Below are 15,481 nucleotides of genomic sequence, written 5' to 3'. Positions count from 1 at the left end.
TCTGGGAGATGTGAACACTCTTAAAGACATAAATATGATACCATTGTCATACCTACAAAATTCACAGTAATTCTTTAATATCCTCAGCTGTCACGTCAGTGTTAGGATTTCCCTGATGGTCTTCAGACCTTTTTTTGTTATGGTTTGTCGGTTCAAATTAGGGTCCAGACATTGCTCTCAGTTCACGTGTCTCCTCTGCCTTTCACTGTTTTCTCTTCACATTGTATTTGTTGAAGTGACTGAGTCATTTATTCTCTACTTTTCCCGAAGCCTGAATTGGAAGCAGGACATTTTTGTTTGTTTTACCTCCATCTGCTTAAAACATATAAATCTGCATAAAATGTTTTTTTTTCAGGTATTTTTTCCTAATATTATGATGGAAGTGTTAAATACTAGTTGTGCTTACTGGCCAAGTTTTTTTTTTTTTAAAGAGAGGGTGCTATTATTATGGCTGCCTTTTGGCAACTGTCTACTCCAGTCATGAGGAGAGTGAGGCACAGATCACCACCCTCTGATTTAACATCTGTTGAAGTCCCTGTGGAATTCCAGTACAGAACCCTGCAAACTTTCCACAGCCATGAGCATTATTGTTTTATTTTTGTCCCTCTTTTTAGTTACTGAGCAGGTTTGTGTTTTGTTGTTTTGCTGTGTTTTTGCTTTTGCTTTAGTTTATCATTCTAGGGACGAATTTCAACAGGGCAGTAGAAGTTGCGGGATTACAAGACCTCTGAGTAAAGAGATGCTCTCTGTTTCAGACGCTGTGGTGTCTCTGATGTCCGACACAGTGCCTGGCACGTACGAGGCAGCCAGTAAATACATTTCCAGCAACTGACTGAATCCACCCTTCCTGTCACTGTCTGACCAGACAACGTAGAGAGGGGAGGTGTGACATTCAGACATTTTGCTTTTGTGCTGGTCATATTCGCATTTTGTATGAAACATACCACACTGCCTGTTGCCACCTTTTCGGGGAGTATCTGAACTTTTGAAGGTCTTCCATCTACGTAATCTAAAATTATTTTGATGACACTGAGGAGGCTTAGGATGAAAGCGAGGAAGATCTCAGAAGTGAGGGGACATCTGGTTAGTCTTAGAACTGAAACTGCAGGAGAACCCAAATCCCATTCTCTTTGGTTTGCCTTTCCCTTTCCCAGGATACCCATTTTACAGGATACCCATTACACATCTTTATTGAGGTATAGTTCACATACCATAAAATTCACCAGTTTAAACTGTACAGTTAAGTGACTTTTAGTAACTTTATAGAGTTGTGTAATCATCACTACAATCCAGTATTTCAATATTTTTGTGACTCTAAAAAGATTTTCATGGACTCACCTGTGATACGAATTGTGAAACTCTGCTTCATTCATAACTTTCTCCTGTGACATTTAAAACACCTGAGAATATAATTTTAAATTGGTTTGTTTCTTGAGTTTACGTAAATAAATGGCTATTATGTCTCTATACTCTCCTCCTAACTATAAGATTATCGACAAGTTTTTTAAAAAAGAATTTGTGCCAGTATCTTTCTTATTTTGGTCTGTTTTACTTTTAATTTTCTAACTTTATCTTCTAACTTATATATATAACTTCCAAGGACCAACAGGTGTTAATTAATCAAGGAATTGATAACATAACAAAAGAATCTGAAAGTACTAGGGAAATAGTACATGTGAGCACTTTGTTATTCTTTTTGCATTGAATAATTTGTCTTTTCTTTGGGTTATAGGCAGCCTGGATATCTGGGCCATAACTGTAGAGGAAAGAGCAAAGCATGATCAACAGTTCCATAGTTTAAAGCCAATATCTGGATTTATTACTGGTAATTGGAATCAGTATTTTTATATTTTTACTTATCGGTAATGCATAGATCTGTGGAAAATCTATTACGCAGAGCTAAGGTGGGTACATATGACCCAGGGAGACATCTGCCTTAGCCTTGAGCCTGTATTTTATCGGTCGCTTTTCCTATACTGCATTCAAACCTGTTTCCATCCCTTCATGGATGTCAGGCCACTTGTTTTGGACATATCACTGATGGGAATTGGTAAAGGTCAGTGGACCATATTCTTTAGGTAGTAAACCAATGGACTGTGGTCCTTGAGCTAAAATGCTTCTTTAATTCTGATCTTGAACTGGTTTGGGAAATGTAAATAAATGAACAGATTCTGAATATTAAAACAAAACAAAACACAGAATTCTCTTATTGCTGTATCCCTAAAGTTCCTTTTGTACTTTGCCTTTTTTTTTTTTTTTGAGGATTTATTTATTTATTTATTCATTTGTGAGAGAGAGTGCGAGCGAGCGCATGCTGATGAGGGAGGGAGGGGAGAGGAGGAGGGAGTGCGACAAGCAGACTCTGCGCTGAGCACTGAGCCTGACGTGGGGGCTGATCCCAGGACCCCAAGATCATGACCCCAGCTGAAACCAAGAGTCCGTTGCTAAACCGACTGAGCCCTCCCAGGTGCCCCTGACTTTTCTATTATCTTTTCCGTTTGGTTATTCTTTAGGAGATAGCTTTAGAGAAAATGGGATCTAGATTTCCTGGGGACTTGTTTGTGTGTGTGTGTGTGTGTGTGTGTGTGTGTCACAATTCTCTTTAAATTATTAATTCTTAGTTGTTGATGTGAATCTTGTAATCATTGTCACTTTTTCCCCATAAGTGTAGTCAAAGCACTGACAGTTTGAAGTGTAGATATTAGGAGTAGCAAAAAACTTAAAAAAGTAGAAGTATGGGTCATCAGTTGGGGGTTCCCATAGATGTGCTTTGTCATATGTGTAGCTGTTCCTCTCTTACTTAATAGCTGATTGATTAAAGTGGACAGTCTACCCATGCGCATGATAGGCCGTTTTTTGAGATGAATTTTTAAAGTGTTAAGTTCTAAAGTCAGTGAATTCGTCAGTGAATCTGATGGGTTCATTTTACTGTTGCCTAGAGACTTACCATTTGGCTTTTATCGTATATTTAAGTCAGTATTTGCAGAATTACTAGTCTTCTTTGTTTTCAATTTTGCCTAAGAAGATTTCTTCTCTGTCAGCTGTTTTTTCTAAAACTTTTTCCATTTAATTTACAGGTGATCAAGCTAGAAACTTTTTTTTTCAATCTGGGTTACCTCAGCCTGTTTTAGCACAGATATGGTAAGTTGGGACTTCACAGAAGCAGAAGGAGGTAAAATATTCTAGTAATATGATTTCTTAAGATCTCGGAGGTGAACATAAATTTCTAGACTGAAATACTTTACTACTCCTTACCAGAGAATACTTCTGAAAAGTATCTTTCGATGTAGAACATTAAAAGAAAAAAAAGAAAAAGTGGTGACATTTGTAGGATAACACTGTCAAAAAATTGAATTTCTAGTGGAGAAATCTGTATTTTGAGATTTTCTCATTAATTTGTTGTAGCTTCATCCGCATCCCCCATACTCATCTGTGAATGTCCCACATTTCTTGCTCTATAATGCAATGTTCTGTATCTTTCACTGACCACGAGGTAAGGAAAATATTTGAGGGCTAGTACTGAAACAGCCCGCGGAATAGTGAAATAGCTTGTGTTTATTACAGTGTTGTACGAGGTGAAGGCGCGATAAATACTGTTGAATTCCTTGATTATCACAAATAAGCATTCAGTCTTTTGAACCTATAGGAGACAAAGGGACATATACATAAAAGAGTGGGAAATATAATTTTGGATTTTAGGATTATGACTTTGGTCTTGCCATGCTGAGGTCTGTTGCCAAGAAGTCACGTTTTGCTCACACTGTGTGGTTCTTGCAATTAATACTTCATTTCCAGGGTTTATTAGTGTTGTGGGGGTGGCTCGCTGTGTAGTAGAAAGAGGACAGGATTTATAGTCACACACCTGTGTTGGAATCCCAGTTGCACTACGTTCGGTCTTTATGATTTGAACATATATTCATCCTCTCTGACCTCTGTCTTTTAGTCTAGAAAATGGGCAGATGTATATTCCTGACAGGGTTGTTGAGAAAATTAGGAGTATATAAAGGACTTAGTCTGGGGCCCTCAAAACAAAACCCAAAACAGTACCTGCTGTCATCATCAGGGACTGGGTCATCCCCATAACTAAATTGTCCAGTTAATTGCTTGTCTCCCAAAATGATCGACCTTTCTTACAATTGAATGGAAATTAATAAAGATTGACATAGTCCCTTGGGGCCTTCAAGCAGAGTCTGCAGAATGTTGTCCAAGCTTGATTACCAGTGTCATCAGTATGAAAATCCTTTACTGTGTTCTGAATAACAAAACTCTCTTGGGAAATACACACACACACACACACACACACACACACACACACACACACACGTGTGTGTGGGGGGGGTAAATTTGAATTGAAACTAAATGATACCACATTCCTGCGCTTCTTTTTGGTGTCGGCTTTTTGTTCTTTTTCCTGGTTGTCAGCATACTGGCTGCCAGACCGTCTCTTCCAGTTGGGGGGCCGCCTCCTGTGATGCCCTTCTAGCTTTTATTTCTGATCCACGTTGAGCTGGGAAAGTCACGTAACTCAGGTTTTTGGAATTGCTTTTAAAATAAAGTCAAAGGTTTGCTAGGGGTGGGGAGGTGGAGGGGAGAGCAAGAACTCATGCTCATGTGAGCACAGGGGCACTGACATGGGAGTTAAGTGACTGAGTTTAAGTTCGAGAGACACGTGACATCTGTGTTAACCGTGAGAAGCTTTCTTTTGGTTTGTGTTCTGGTCTATGATTGTATTTTGCACCAGCAGTCAAGGTCACTCACTACAGCCTTCCTTACCCAGGCATAACTTCTTCCATTGAATGCTGCTTTTATGTCCTAGTCCCAATTTATGAGTGTTCATTCAAGAAGCAGTTTTATGACGCATATCTGCTGCAAGAAAATCTCACTTTACGTTTATTCATTCAACAGTGGAATAATATTTATTGAATGTCTTCTGTGGGTCAATGACTATTATAGGTGCTTGGGATGCAGCAGTGAACAGAATAGACAAAACCTGTGCTTTCATAGACATTGGAGTCTGGTGAAGGGATATAGTTAATAGCAGTATAAAAATTGTCACATGGTAATAAGCGTAATGGAGAAAAAGAACGTATCATCTAGTAAATTTCACTTTTTTCAATTAAGCTAGTTGTCAGCTTTCCAGACAGTTTTTAGCTAAGCATATTAAGGTCATCTTTCCAACTTATTATTTTTATAGTGAAAATTTTTATTAACAACAAAGGTGATGAATTGGCAGTCTTGCTTGAGTCAAAACTGTTCTTTGTCTTTAATTTTTTCTGACATTTTCTTAAATAAATTTGTGATGGCATGTTTTCCTTTTATCAAGAATTGTTATTGCAGGGAAGGAAGCACGCCTCTAAGTATCTTTTCCCGAAAGAAATATCTTTGAGGAATCATAGATTTCATGAACCACAGAGGTCCTGCTAAGATGATGGAATAGTGTAGTGAAAATTATGAGTATGATCTGTCTTTCAGCTCTACCTCTGATACTTACTCACTTAGTAACCCTGAGCAGTATTTCACCTCTTCAGAGTTAGGTTTTAAAATGTATAAATAATAACAGTTGATCTAATGAAATAGTGTTCACTCCCTGTCTCTATGCTAATCTTGTGTTCTCTTACTGTTTTTCTGGTGGGGTCCCAGGGAAGGCCAGTGCCCCTTTTGGTAGAAAGAGGAACGGGTTTGAGTCTGAAGGTTTGGGCAGTCCCTTCGTCGGTCATGTGGGCAAGAAGAGAATTTGGGATTGAGAGTTAGGAACTATAATAGTTTCGGTCTCTCTGGGCCTTACTTTCTTTGCTGTGGACCTCGGTGCGAATACATGAGTGATAGGGACTCCTGGGGGATATGTGTTGCACACCTGTACAATTTTGGGTCCAGGTAGAAACTATATTCCATTTAGCTGGTTTGTGAACATGTGTCTGTCTGTCTGTCTGTCTATCTATCTATCTATCTATCTATCTATCTATCTATCTATCAGTTTTTTTAAGTAGGCTCCATGCCCAGCACGGAGCCCCATGCAGGGCTTGAACTCACTGCCCTGAGATCAAGACCTGAGCAGAGATCAAGAGTCGGATGCTTAACCAACTAAGCCACCCAGGCTCCCCTAGCTTGTGAACTTTTAAACTGTAACCTGCTGATAGTTTGGGGCTACTTATCTATCCAATCCAATTTCCAATTAATAATACAAGAAAACCTGATTTCTCAGAGGATGGAGTCAAGTCAGTGTGTGTAATACCAAAGTGTAACTGGCCAAAGATGGTATAGCTTCCTAGAAATTGTCTGACTAATAAGGAACTGGAGGGAAACTGGCAAATATCCTGTATCCTTTTGGCAACTATGGATACTTGAAGTTGTTCCAACCTTGGCCTGGTGTACAGAGGGAAGAGAAGAAAGCAGAAGGGGGTGGACAGGAGCCTCGATGGTCCAGGAAATAAAAAGAGGCTGAATGAAGAAGGCTTTGGCATCAGAGGTAGTACGAGCCACAGAAATGGAGATTAGAGGCTTCTAAGGAGAGAAATGAGGGGAAGGGAGGCCCACCTGGGTGTGGGACCTGAGAGAGAAGGCCAGAGACATAAACGCAAATACGAGAACAGCTTGGTGATCTGTTCAAGGGTGGGGAGTAGGGCAGGGCCAACAGCTGTATAACATCTAGTTTCTTAGGATGCTTCTGTGTATATGTCAGAAGAACCTTCAGCCCCCAACAAGATCAATTTGCTAAACTCACACACACACAAAGGGCATCCTGGACTCTTGTTCCCCTCTCCCCCATCCCTCATCCCTGCCCTCCTCCGTTCATGGCTGAGCATCTGTCCAGCTGCTGGGAGCCACACATGATTCCTCTCTTTTCCTTACCCTACGCGTTCAGTCCATCAGCGCATTCTTTTGGTTGCATTTACAGACTTTCTCCCCATTCTGGCCATTTCTTTCTGTCTCCGTTGCTACTGTCCTCATTTGTCATCCCACCTGGGCCCACCCGTCAGCATTTCCTTTGGAGTCTTTCTCACACTTGCCCCTTTAGATTTCATTCTCCATACAGTACCCACACTCTCTTTGGAAAAAGTAAATCCATTTTAAACTCCCCATTGAGAAGAAAACCCCAAGTCCTGTCTAGGCTCCAAGGCCCAACCCGAGCTGGTTCTTGCCTTTTTTCATCTTCTCTTATTTTGCACCCCTCTCTTCCCTAATTTCTGTATTCCAGTTTCACTGACCTTCTCTCTATTGAAATGGGCCAGGCTCCTTCTCGCCTCTGGGGCATTGCACTTGCCATTTCCTCTTCCTGTAATCTGTAATGTCAGTCGTTGAGGTCCTCACACAGCTAGCTGGCCGATGATCCTTCTGGTTTCAGAGAAGTACTTCCTGACCATTCATCTAGAGTAGTTCCCTCGGCCCACCTGCTCCTACCCATTGTCTTCTCTTTCCCACTACCTCATTTTATTTCTGAACAGCACTAACCGTTATGGGCAAGAATTCGATTAGTTTTGCTTGCCCTAAAATATGAGCTCTGTGAGGGCAGGAACCTTCTCTGTCTTTTTCACAGTACTCACACCAATTCCTAGAAAGGGCATAGACTTTAGTAGGTGCCCCCCTCAAAAATTATTTGTTGGATGAATTAAAAAACAAACGAATGAATGAATGAATGAATGAGCGCGTAGGCTGGATTGATCCTACAGTCAGACATGAGTGTCCTGAGGGCAGCCTCTGTGGTTAGATGGCCTCTGAAGACCCACAGGCTTTCAGCTGCAGTGCAGAGTATGAGGTGCGTGAGCGGAGCCTGGGTCTTGTCCTTTAATCGTAGAACACAGAGTCCCTTCAGCGTTGCCACATTCAGGTCGGCTGCCCACACCGTCCCTGGAATTCATGCTGCTGGTTGGTTTTAGACTGAGGATACATGAAGTAGTCTGCCATGCCTCCCGTGTGCATATGCGATTTACTTAAAATATGCTTGGGTTGATTTGTTTTTGTTTTTATTCAGTTTAGGCGTCTCCTTTGTCTGTGGACTTAATTTTATTTCTGAATACGTCACACATTAACAGGTTCCAAAAGCCAACACTGTACCAGAAAGGGAATGCAGAGAGAAGTGTCACTCCCCATGCTGTCCCCTCGTGCCTGTGCTCATCTACTGAATTAGTTTCTTATTGTCCTTCCTTTGTTTATTTTTGTGGGGAAAAAAAGCAGCTTAATAATATATCATGTGTATCTGTATTTTAATTATTTCCTCTTCCTTCTTTTTAAAGTTTACCGCCTTTAAATGTTCTTTTGTTCTGTGCTTTTGTCACTTCACAGCACATTCTGGAAATCACTGGTATCATTCCATAGAGATGTCTTTCTCTTTTTTCCTTCAGTTACATAGTACTCATTATAGAAGATACACCTCAGTATATTTAAGCTGTCTTCTGTGTGTGTGCATTACAGTTATTTCTAATAATGTAGCAATGAATGAGCTAAAGCATAAATATTTTTATATCGTTGCTGTATCTTCAGGGTAAATTCCTATGAGTGGATTTGCTAGGTCAAAGAGTAAATGCATAGGTAGTTCTGTAGATGTTGCCAGATTTCCCTTCATTTGGAGTTGCAGCACTTTTCCCTACCTACAGTGCATGAGAGGGATACATGGGTTATCTGTCCCTTAAGATTTCGGCATCCCCGTGGTCCCCTTCTCATCTCAGCCCTGCCAGTTGCTATGTATGTGCGCTATGTATTTAAGACTAGTTTGTTTGTAAGAGTTGTATACAAGAATTGTTTGACTTAAGCTTGTTTTTTGCATATGTGTTTTTTCACTTTGGAAGTTCAGTGAATTTAATTTTGGATTCCTGGGCTTTTAGATTCATCTTTTGGGGGGATTATTAGAAATGAGTAAACTGTAAATGGGAGATGAAAGTGTATTGTAGAGCTGAGGTCTTTTTTTTGTTTTTGTTTTTCAGGGAAACCTTGAGAAATAGAATTTCAGTTCTTCTAGAGTTGCAGCTTTTTCATTGGAAGAGGGGAGTAGGGAGAAATGAGCTTTGTAGCAATAGCTACTGTATTTGCATAAAGTCCTTTGAGATATCACTACCAATGAGTCCCAGCACTTACGTTCTGTTAGTTGAAGAAAAAAAGGTTTTAAGAAAGATCATGCAAAATTCTCAAAAAAATATGGGCTTGTGGTGGGTGGCTTAAAGTCAAGCACCTGGAACTTGAGAATTACATGTCTCCTCTCCTCTGCCACTGAGACACTTCAGTGGAAGGTTTTTAGAAATATGAAATTCTTCTAATTGAACTCTTACAGTACTAGAAAGTCTCTTCTCCCCCAACTAGTCATTATCCCACATTGGATATTTGTTTCTCATTAGAAAATGTGTTTTGGGGGTGGGGCAGTGATGTTGGAAATAGGGGGTGGAAACCTATCTGTTTGATTTTTTTTTTTTTAAGTATGCATGTTGATGTTGATTGTTGGAAAGTTTTTTTTTCCCGGAGAACCATTTGATATAGCTGAATATCTTTTTAGAAAAACTTAGCAAAGGAAGGAAAGTTGACCCTCTCATTTTACTTATTTAACTTCCTTTGTAAAACCTGATAGTTACAAAAATAAAACAACCAGAGACCAGTCTCATTTATGAATATAGATGCAAATATCAAAACAAAATCTTATCAAATAAAATTCGACAATATTTTTAAAACTATGACCAACTTGAGTTTATGCCAGGAGTGCAAGTTTGGTTCAGAGTCAAGGCATTGTCTCAGTATTACAGCAACAGATAAAAGGAAGTGTGATCAAATCAGCAGATGCCGACTAGGCATTTGATTAAAAAAAAAAATATATATATATATATATATACACACACACATATATGTATAGTAACCATTTCTAATATGTAAAAAGGAAACTTTCTAAATATGTCAGGTTACTTTCTAAAGATCACTACCAAATATTATTCTTTTTTTTTTTTTAACGATTTTATTTATTTATTTATTCGACAGGATAGAGACAGCCAGTGAGAGAGGGAACACAAGCAGGGGGAGTGGGAGAGGAAGAAGCAGGCTCATAGCAGAGGAGCCTGATGTGGGGCTCGATCCCATAACGCCGGGATCACGCCCTGAGCCGAAGGCAGACGCCTAACTGCTGTGCCACCCAGGCGCCCCTACCAAATATTATTCTAAACAATGAAACACTGCAGCTCTTTCTTTGAAACCCAGAACTTAGCGGAGTGCTCACACATTCAATGATGTCTTAGAGGCAGTAAGACCAATAAAAAAGAGGAAGTGTATAAATATTGTAAACGAAAGTTAACTCCTTTTTGCTAGTTATGTAATAGTATACTTAACAAACCTAAGAGATTTTAGGTTAAAAAAATAATATTTATAGAAGTTTGGTAAGATAGCTGAATATTGCATAAATGATTATTAAAAGCAAAACTTTTCTCTATGCTTGAAATAAACACCGAAAGATGGAAACGGGGAAATGTTGCATTTAAAATAGTGATGGAAATGATAAAACTCCTAAGAATACATTTCATAAGAAAAGTAACTGGGGCGCCTGGGTGGCTCAGTTGGTTAAGTGTCCGACTCTTGGTTTCTGATCAGCTCATGTTCTCTCAGGGTCGTGGGATCGAGCCCTACATCGGGCTCCGGGCTCAGTTGGAGCCTCCTTGAGATTCTCTCTTTCCTTCTGTCTCTGCCCCTTCCCCTCCTTGAGTTCTCTCTCTCTCAATAAATAAATAAATAAATAATATCTTTAAAAAATTCTTTAAAAAGTAATTACTTACATAAAGTGATCTAATTTAAAAATATATTTCTTTTTCATTTATTTTAGAGAGAGAAAGAGAGACAGAGAGTAGGGGGGTATTCAGGGGCAGAGGGAGTTTGAGAGAGAGAGAGAGAATCTCAAACAGACTCCCTGCTAAGTGGGGAGTCTCGCTGGGGGGCTCGATCCCATAACCCTGAGATCACGACCTGAGCTGAAATCAAGAGTCCGATGTTTAAACAACTGTTAAGCAACTTAGCCATCCAGGTGCCCCAAAAGTGATCTAATCTTATGAAAGAGAAGTATTTGTAACGTTGAACAGATGGACAGACATGCTGTTGTCTTTGGTGGGCTATTTAATGCAGTTGCAGCTTGGATCGCAGTAGGGTTGTTTGTAGAGTAGATAAATGATCTTAAAATTCATAGGGAACATAAAAAATATCTGTGAATAACCAAAGAAAATTTAAGAAAAAGAAGTCTTTTTTTTAAGCTTTTATTTATTTATTTTATTTATTTATTTGGAGAGACAGAGCAAGAGGGTGAGAGAGCAAGTGGGGGGAGGAGCAGAGGGAGAGGGACAAGCAGACCTGTGCTGAGTAGGGAGCCTGACATGGCACGCCACCTCTCAACCCTGAGATTATGACCTGAGCCAAAATCAAGAGTCGGACACTTAACCGACTGAGCCACCCAGGCGGCCTAAGAAAAGTCAAGTCTTGCCAGTTACCAGACCGTACCTTGGAGCCAGTGTGATCAGATCACTGTCGTATTGAACTGGGAATTGTTCAGACTAGGTAATCCAGAAATAGGTATCACTTTATATGAACATTTAATATACAGCAAAAATATTTTTTAGTTCTGTGAGAAGAGGCTGGATTAGTTAATACGAATCGTATTGTATTAGTTTCAAGTGTATAACAGTGCTTGACATTTATGAGTCTGTTTCTGTTTTATTTTGTTTTGGTTTTTTGGATTCCACATGTAAGTGAAATCATATGGTATCAAAATGTAGAATTTCTTACAAGAAATTATGCACAGACCAATGATAAATTTTTTAAAAATCAACAATTGACAGGTAAACAGTAAAGATCTCTTATAAACTGACAAGAAAAAGACACGTAGTCCATCAGAAAACTTATTAGCAGAGGATGTGAATGAGCAATTCTTGTATGAATTCAAGTGACCAAGATCCATATGCAGAGTGACCCTCAGGCTCACTATTGGTGAGTGGAATTCAGACTCCACTGGTGTTTGCTGAGGGGGATCCTCGACTGCGGGAAAGCCGTGGTCTGTTCCTCCCGAGGCACAGACGTGGTTTCTGTAGCCCATCTCTCACTTGAAGACTTTTTCTTACTCTCTAAACGGATAGTGTTGACTCACAGCTTTTAGAGATTTTTCCTCTTTGTTGTGTGTCATGCTTGTCATTGTGTTTTATGTTTTCTTTCCTTGAGTTAACTCCAGCAATATAGGATAATTTTCTCTGAAACCTAATTGTCTTTTTTGGACACTACCTAGATGTGGCTCATTTAAAAGACGGCTGGTCATAGTAATTTAATTGGAGTAGCTGGTCTTATCATTTGTTGTTTCAAATAAAATAAATTGGTTTAAAAAAATAAATCATCTTAACATTTTTAATATCTAGACTAAAAGAAATGAAATCTGGATGAACATTTTTTTTTTAAGACTTCATTTGAGAGAGAGACAGAGATAGCAAGAGAGAGAGCATGAGCAGGAAGGAGAGGGAGAAGCAGGCTCCCCACTGAACAGGGACTCCATTATGGGGCTTGATCCCAGGACCCTGAAATCATGACCTGAGCCAAAGACAGACACTTACCTGACTGAGCCACCCAGGCACCCCAAGGGATGAACATTTTTCATGCAGAAGAGGTGAAAAATGAAACAAGATGAAACCAGAGAGGGAGACAAACCAAAGAGACTCTTAATCTTAGGAAACAAACTGAGGGTTGCTGGGGTGGGGGGGGGATATAGGGTGGCTGGGTGATAGACATTGGGGAGGGTATGTGTTGTGGTGAGCGCTGGGTGTTGTGTAAGACTGATGAATCACAGACCTGTACCCCTGAAACAAATAATACATTATATGTTAATTTAAAAAATAAAAAAATTGAAAAAGAGGTTAAATGTGAATATGCACAGTTGTGGTTTGCATAAAGTCGTTTCCACTTGCAAACGTTTTCTTTTGCTTATTAAGCTTCTTTGAGAGAATATGCATTAAAGCTCATTGCACCTGAAACTAATGTAACGTCATCAAATCTACTTCAATTAAAAAAAAAGAAAGGAAAAATAAAAATGAAAACCTGGGGAGGGAGACAGTCATTGCAAGTTACACTTGACCATTTATGTCTGACTACCATTTTTACCTGTGCAAGCTCATTTAATTAATTTTCACAGGTTTAAAGGTAATAGAACTATATCGTAGCCTAACGTGTCATGTCTCCATGGTGCGGTTCGTAGAACCCCTCAGAAGACTTGGTGCCATCTAGTCAAGTATCTATAGAAATAAACTCTCTTTTCCTACTTTTATCTCCCTAACATCTTTTTAGAGGAAACATGGGACTTGAACTCACGACCCTGAGCCGGCCAGGTGCCCCTTCCCCTAACATCTTTATTATGACATAATTCACACAATAAAATTCACCCTTTTAAATGTATAATTCACTGGTTTTTAGTGTGTTCATAGAGTCGTGCAATCATGGCCACTATACCATTTTAGAACATTTTTCCCCACCTCAAAAAGAATCCTGTTTGATATCCAAAGTGCATGTCCTGGCATTCAGACTGAAAATTACCTCATGGGTCCTATAAGTAAAGAATAATACAATAGAGAGTATTTTACTTTCGTACAAAACCTTGTCAGTAATCCTAGGTTACTCCCTACAGCTTGGTAAACAAGTTTTGGTTTGGTTTGGTTTGGTTTACTTGGTTTTCTTCTCTTTTGTTTGCCCCAGGATGAAGGGAGCTGACTAGTGTGGGTGGGAGGGGTGGTTTAGGTGGTTTTATGGTCAGAGTCATTCCTCGCCCTCGATGTTGGTTTGCAGGGCGCTAGCTGATATGAACAATGATGGACGAATGGATCAAGTGGAGTTTTCCATAGCTATGAAACTCATCAAACTGAAGCTGCAAGGATATCAACTCCCTTCCGCACTTCCCCCTGTCATGAAACAGCAACCCGTCGCTATTTCTAGTGCACCAGCCTTTGGTAAGTTTGAAAAGGACTTGGTTCCTATATTTCGTTGTAGATCTTAGAAATAATTTTTCCCCTTTTCTGTTTGTAGCCTTGTGATATTCTAGGAGGCAGTTCTGTCCAAAAAATGATGGTCCTGGCCCTGTGCAGGCACTTAGTGCTGGAGGAGAAGACCATGTTCACATTCGCACCCTAGCATGTGTTAAAGAACAAAAATTCACCTGAGTAAATTTGAAATTGTAATTGGCTTTATTAGGCAGTTCTTGAATTGGGCAACTTCGCATGGAGCAAGTGGAGGGGAGCTCAGAGGAGTTGTGGGAAATAGGAGGTTTTTACAGGAAGGTCGGTGGGGCAAGAAAATTGTTAGCGAAAGAAAAGAAAGGATTGTACCTGGCAAGATCACTCACTTGCCCTGGAGTGGAAGGCCAGGGGTTTTTGTCAGGTTAATTATCTCATCTTCCCCTGGGGGATGGAGAGGGCCCATGGGCCAGATGACCTCACTGGTGCTGATCCGAAAATCCCTGTGACTGCTTAAGGCAGTGTTGCTAGGGGAGGTTGACTCTGCCATTAGCTTGGGTATCGAGCCCCAGGTTTGGTGACTTGGCCCAAGTGACACCATTTGGGTCCTGTGGTTTTCTTTTTAACAGATGCTAGTAATCAAGTGAAAGCAAAGGTCCAGACTGTCAGGGTAAACGGAATACACTTACAGTCTGCTCCTGCATCTTCGGTCTTTTTATTGCTCTTCCTGCATCCAGGACCCTTTGCAGTGCCACATGCTTCCTTTTGGCTTTCTGTTTCCATAGCCTCTTTATTTCCCCCTGCGCATAAATAGCTCCTCTGGATAATGGTATCTAGCAATATATTTTTAAATTCATAGTTTTGAGACAACTGGCCACATTAGATTCTGTCTTGGAACAAAAATGAAGCAGGAAAAAAATAAACGTTATCTCAGTTAGAAACACAATTCCATGAAAAGAGACCTTTTAGCCAGATGTTTTTCTTAAAAACTAATCAGTAATTAGTTGATTAAGATCACCAACAGTTCTGATTTCTTCTGTGTTCTAACCCTAGACTTTAATGATTTAGGTTGATTGGAAGATTACAGTAGCAGATCTAATATCTGATTCATGAGAAAGTTCTTAGACAGTTTTCACAAAACACAGAAATTGTGGCTAGAGTTCCCCTTTCTTCCTCCTGATGGATCTGATGACAGGTGATAAGGTGAAGTAGGTTTGGGAGGGGGCAGTGAATAGTAATGCAGGTTGTCTCTGATACAGTTAATGATAAGCTGAGATAAATAAATGCTGTGGTTTTACTTAATAGATTTACTGTTAAAAACTATGCATTTTATTTTGGTGAGGTTTCGCCACAAGACTTGTGGTCATAAGGGGAAGGGTGCAGTTTTGGGGTCAGGCAAGAAGGGTAGTGATCAGAAAAGAGAAACTCAGGGAATCACGCAGGAGCAAAGGCTAGGAAGAGCGGAGGTGAAGAGTACGTACAGTCCGCTCCACGTGACCAGGGCCCTGGTCAGCTTTGTCCATTGTGTGTTCCCAGCCCTCCGCCCT

At 40.0% G+C, this 15,481-nt stretch overlaps 1 protein-coding gene across 9 annotated transcripts in view; it reads left to right on the top strand.

The window, feature by feature from the left end:
- ITSN1 (intersectin 1) overlaps positions 1-15,481 on the top strand; it is a 205,336-nt gene that overhangs the window by 64,012 nt on the left and 125,843 nt on the right. For 6 of the 9 annotated variants that reach the window (XM_040621007.1, XM_040621006.1, XM_040621001.1 and 3 more), the window contains 3 exons: positions 1,733-1,825; positions 3,078-3,141; positions 13,771-13,931. In XM_040621007.1, coding sequence (XP_040476941.1) covers positions 1,733-1,825; positions 3,078-3,141; positions 13,771-13,931 — 318 coding nt within the window. Of the gene's footprint in view, positions 1-755; positions 884-1,732; positions 1,826-3,077; positions 3,142-13,770; positions 13,932-15,481 lie in introns of all 9 variants that reach the window. The other 3 variants (XM_040621004.1, XM_040621003.1, XM_040621005.1) reach the window with 2 other exon arrangements.

The sequence above is a fragment of the Ursus maritimus genome, unplaced genomic scaffold, assembly GCF_017311325.1.
Source record: "Ursus maritimus isolate PB19 unplaced genomic scaffold, ASM1731132v1 scaffold_4, whole genome shotgun sequence".
NCBI lineage: Eukaryota > Metazoa > Chordata > Mammalia > Carnivora > Ursidae > Ursus > Ursus maritimus.
Note: the sequence above shows the minus strand (reverse complement) of the source record. Positions and strands in the feature narration are given on the sequence as shown.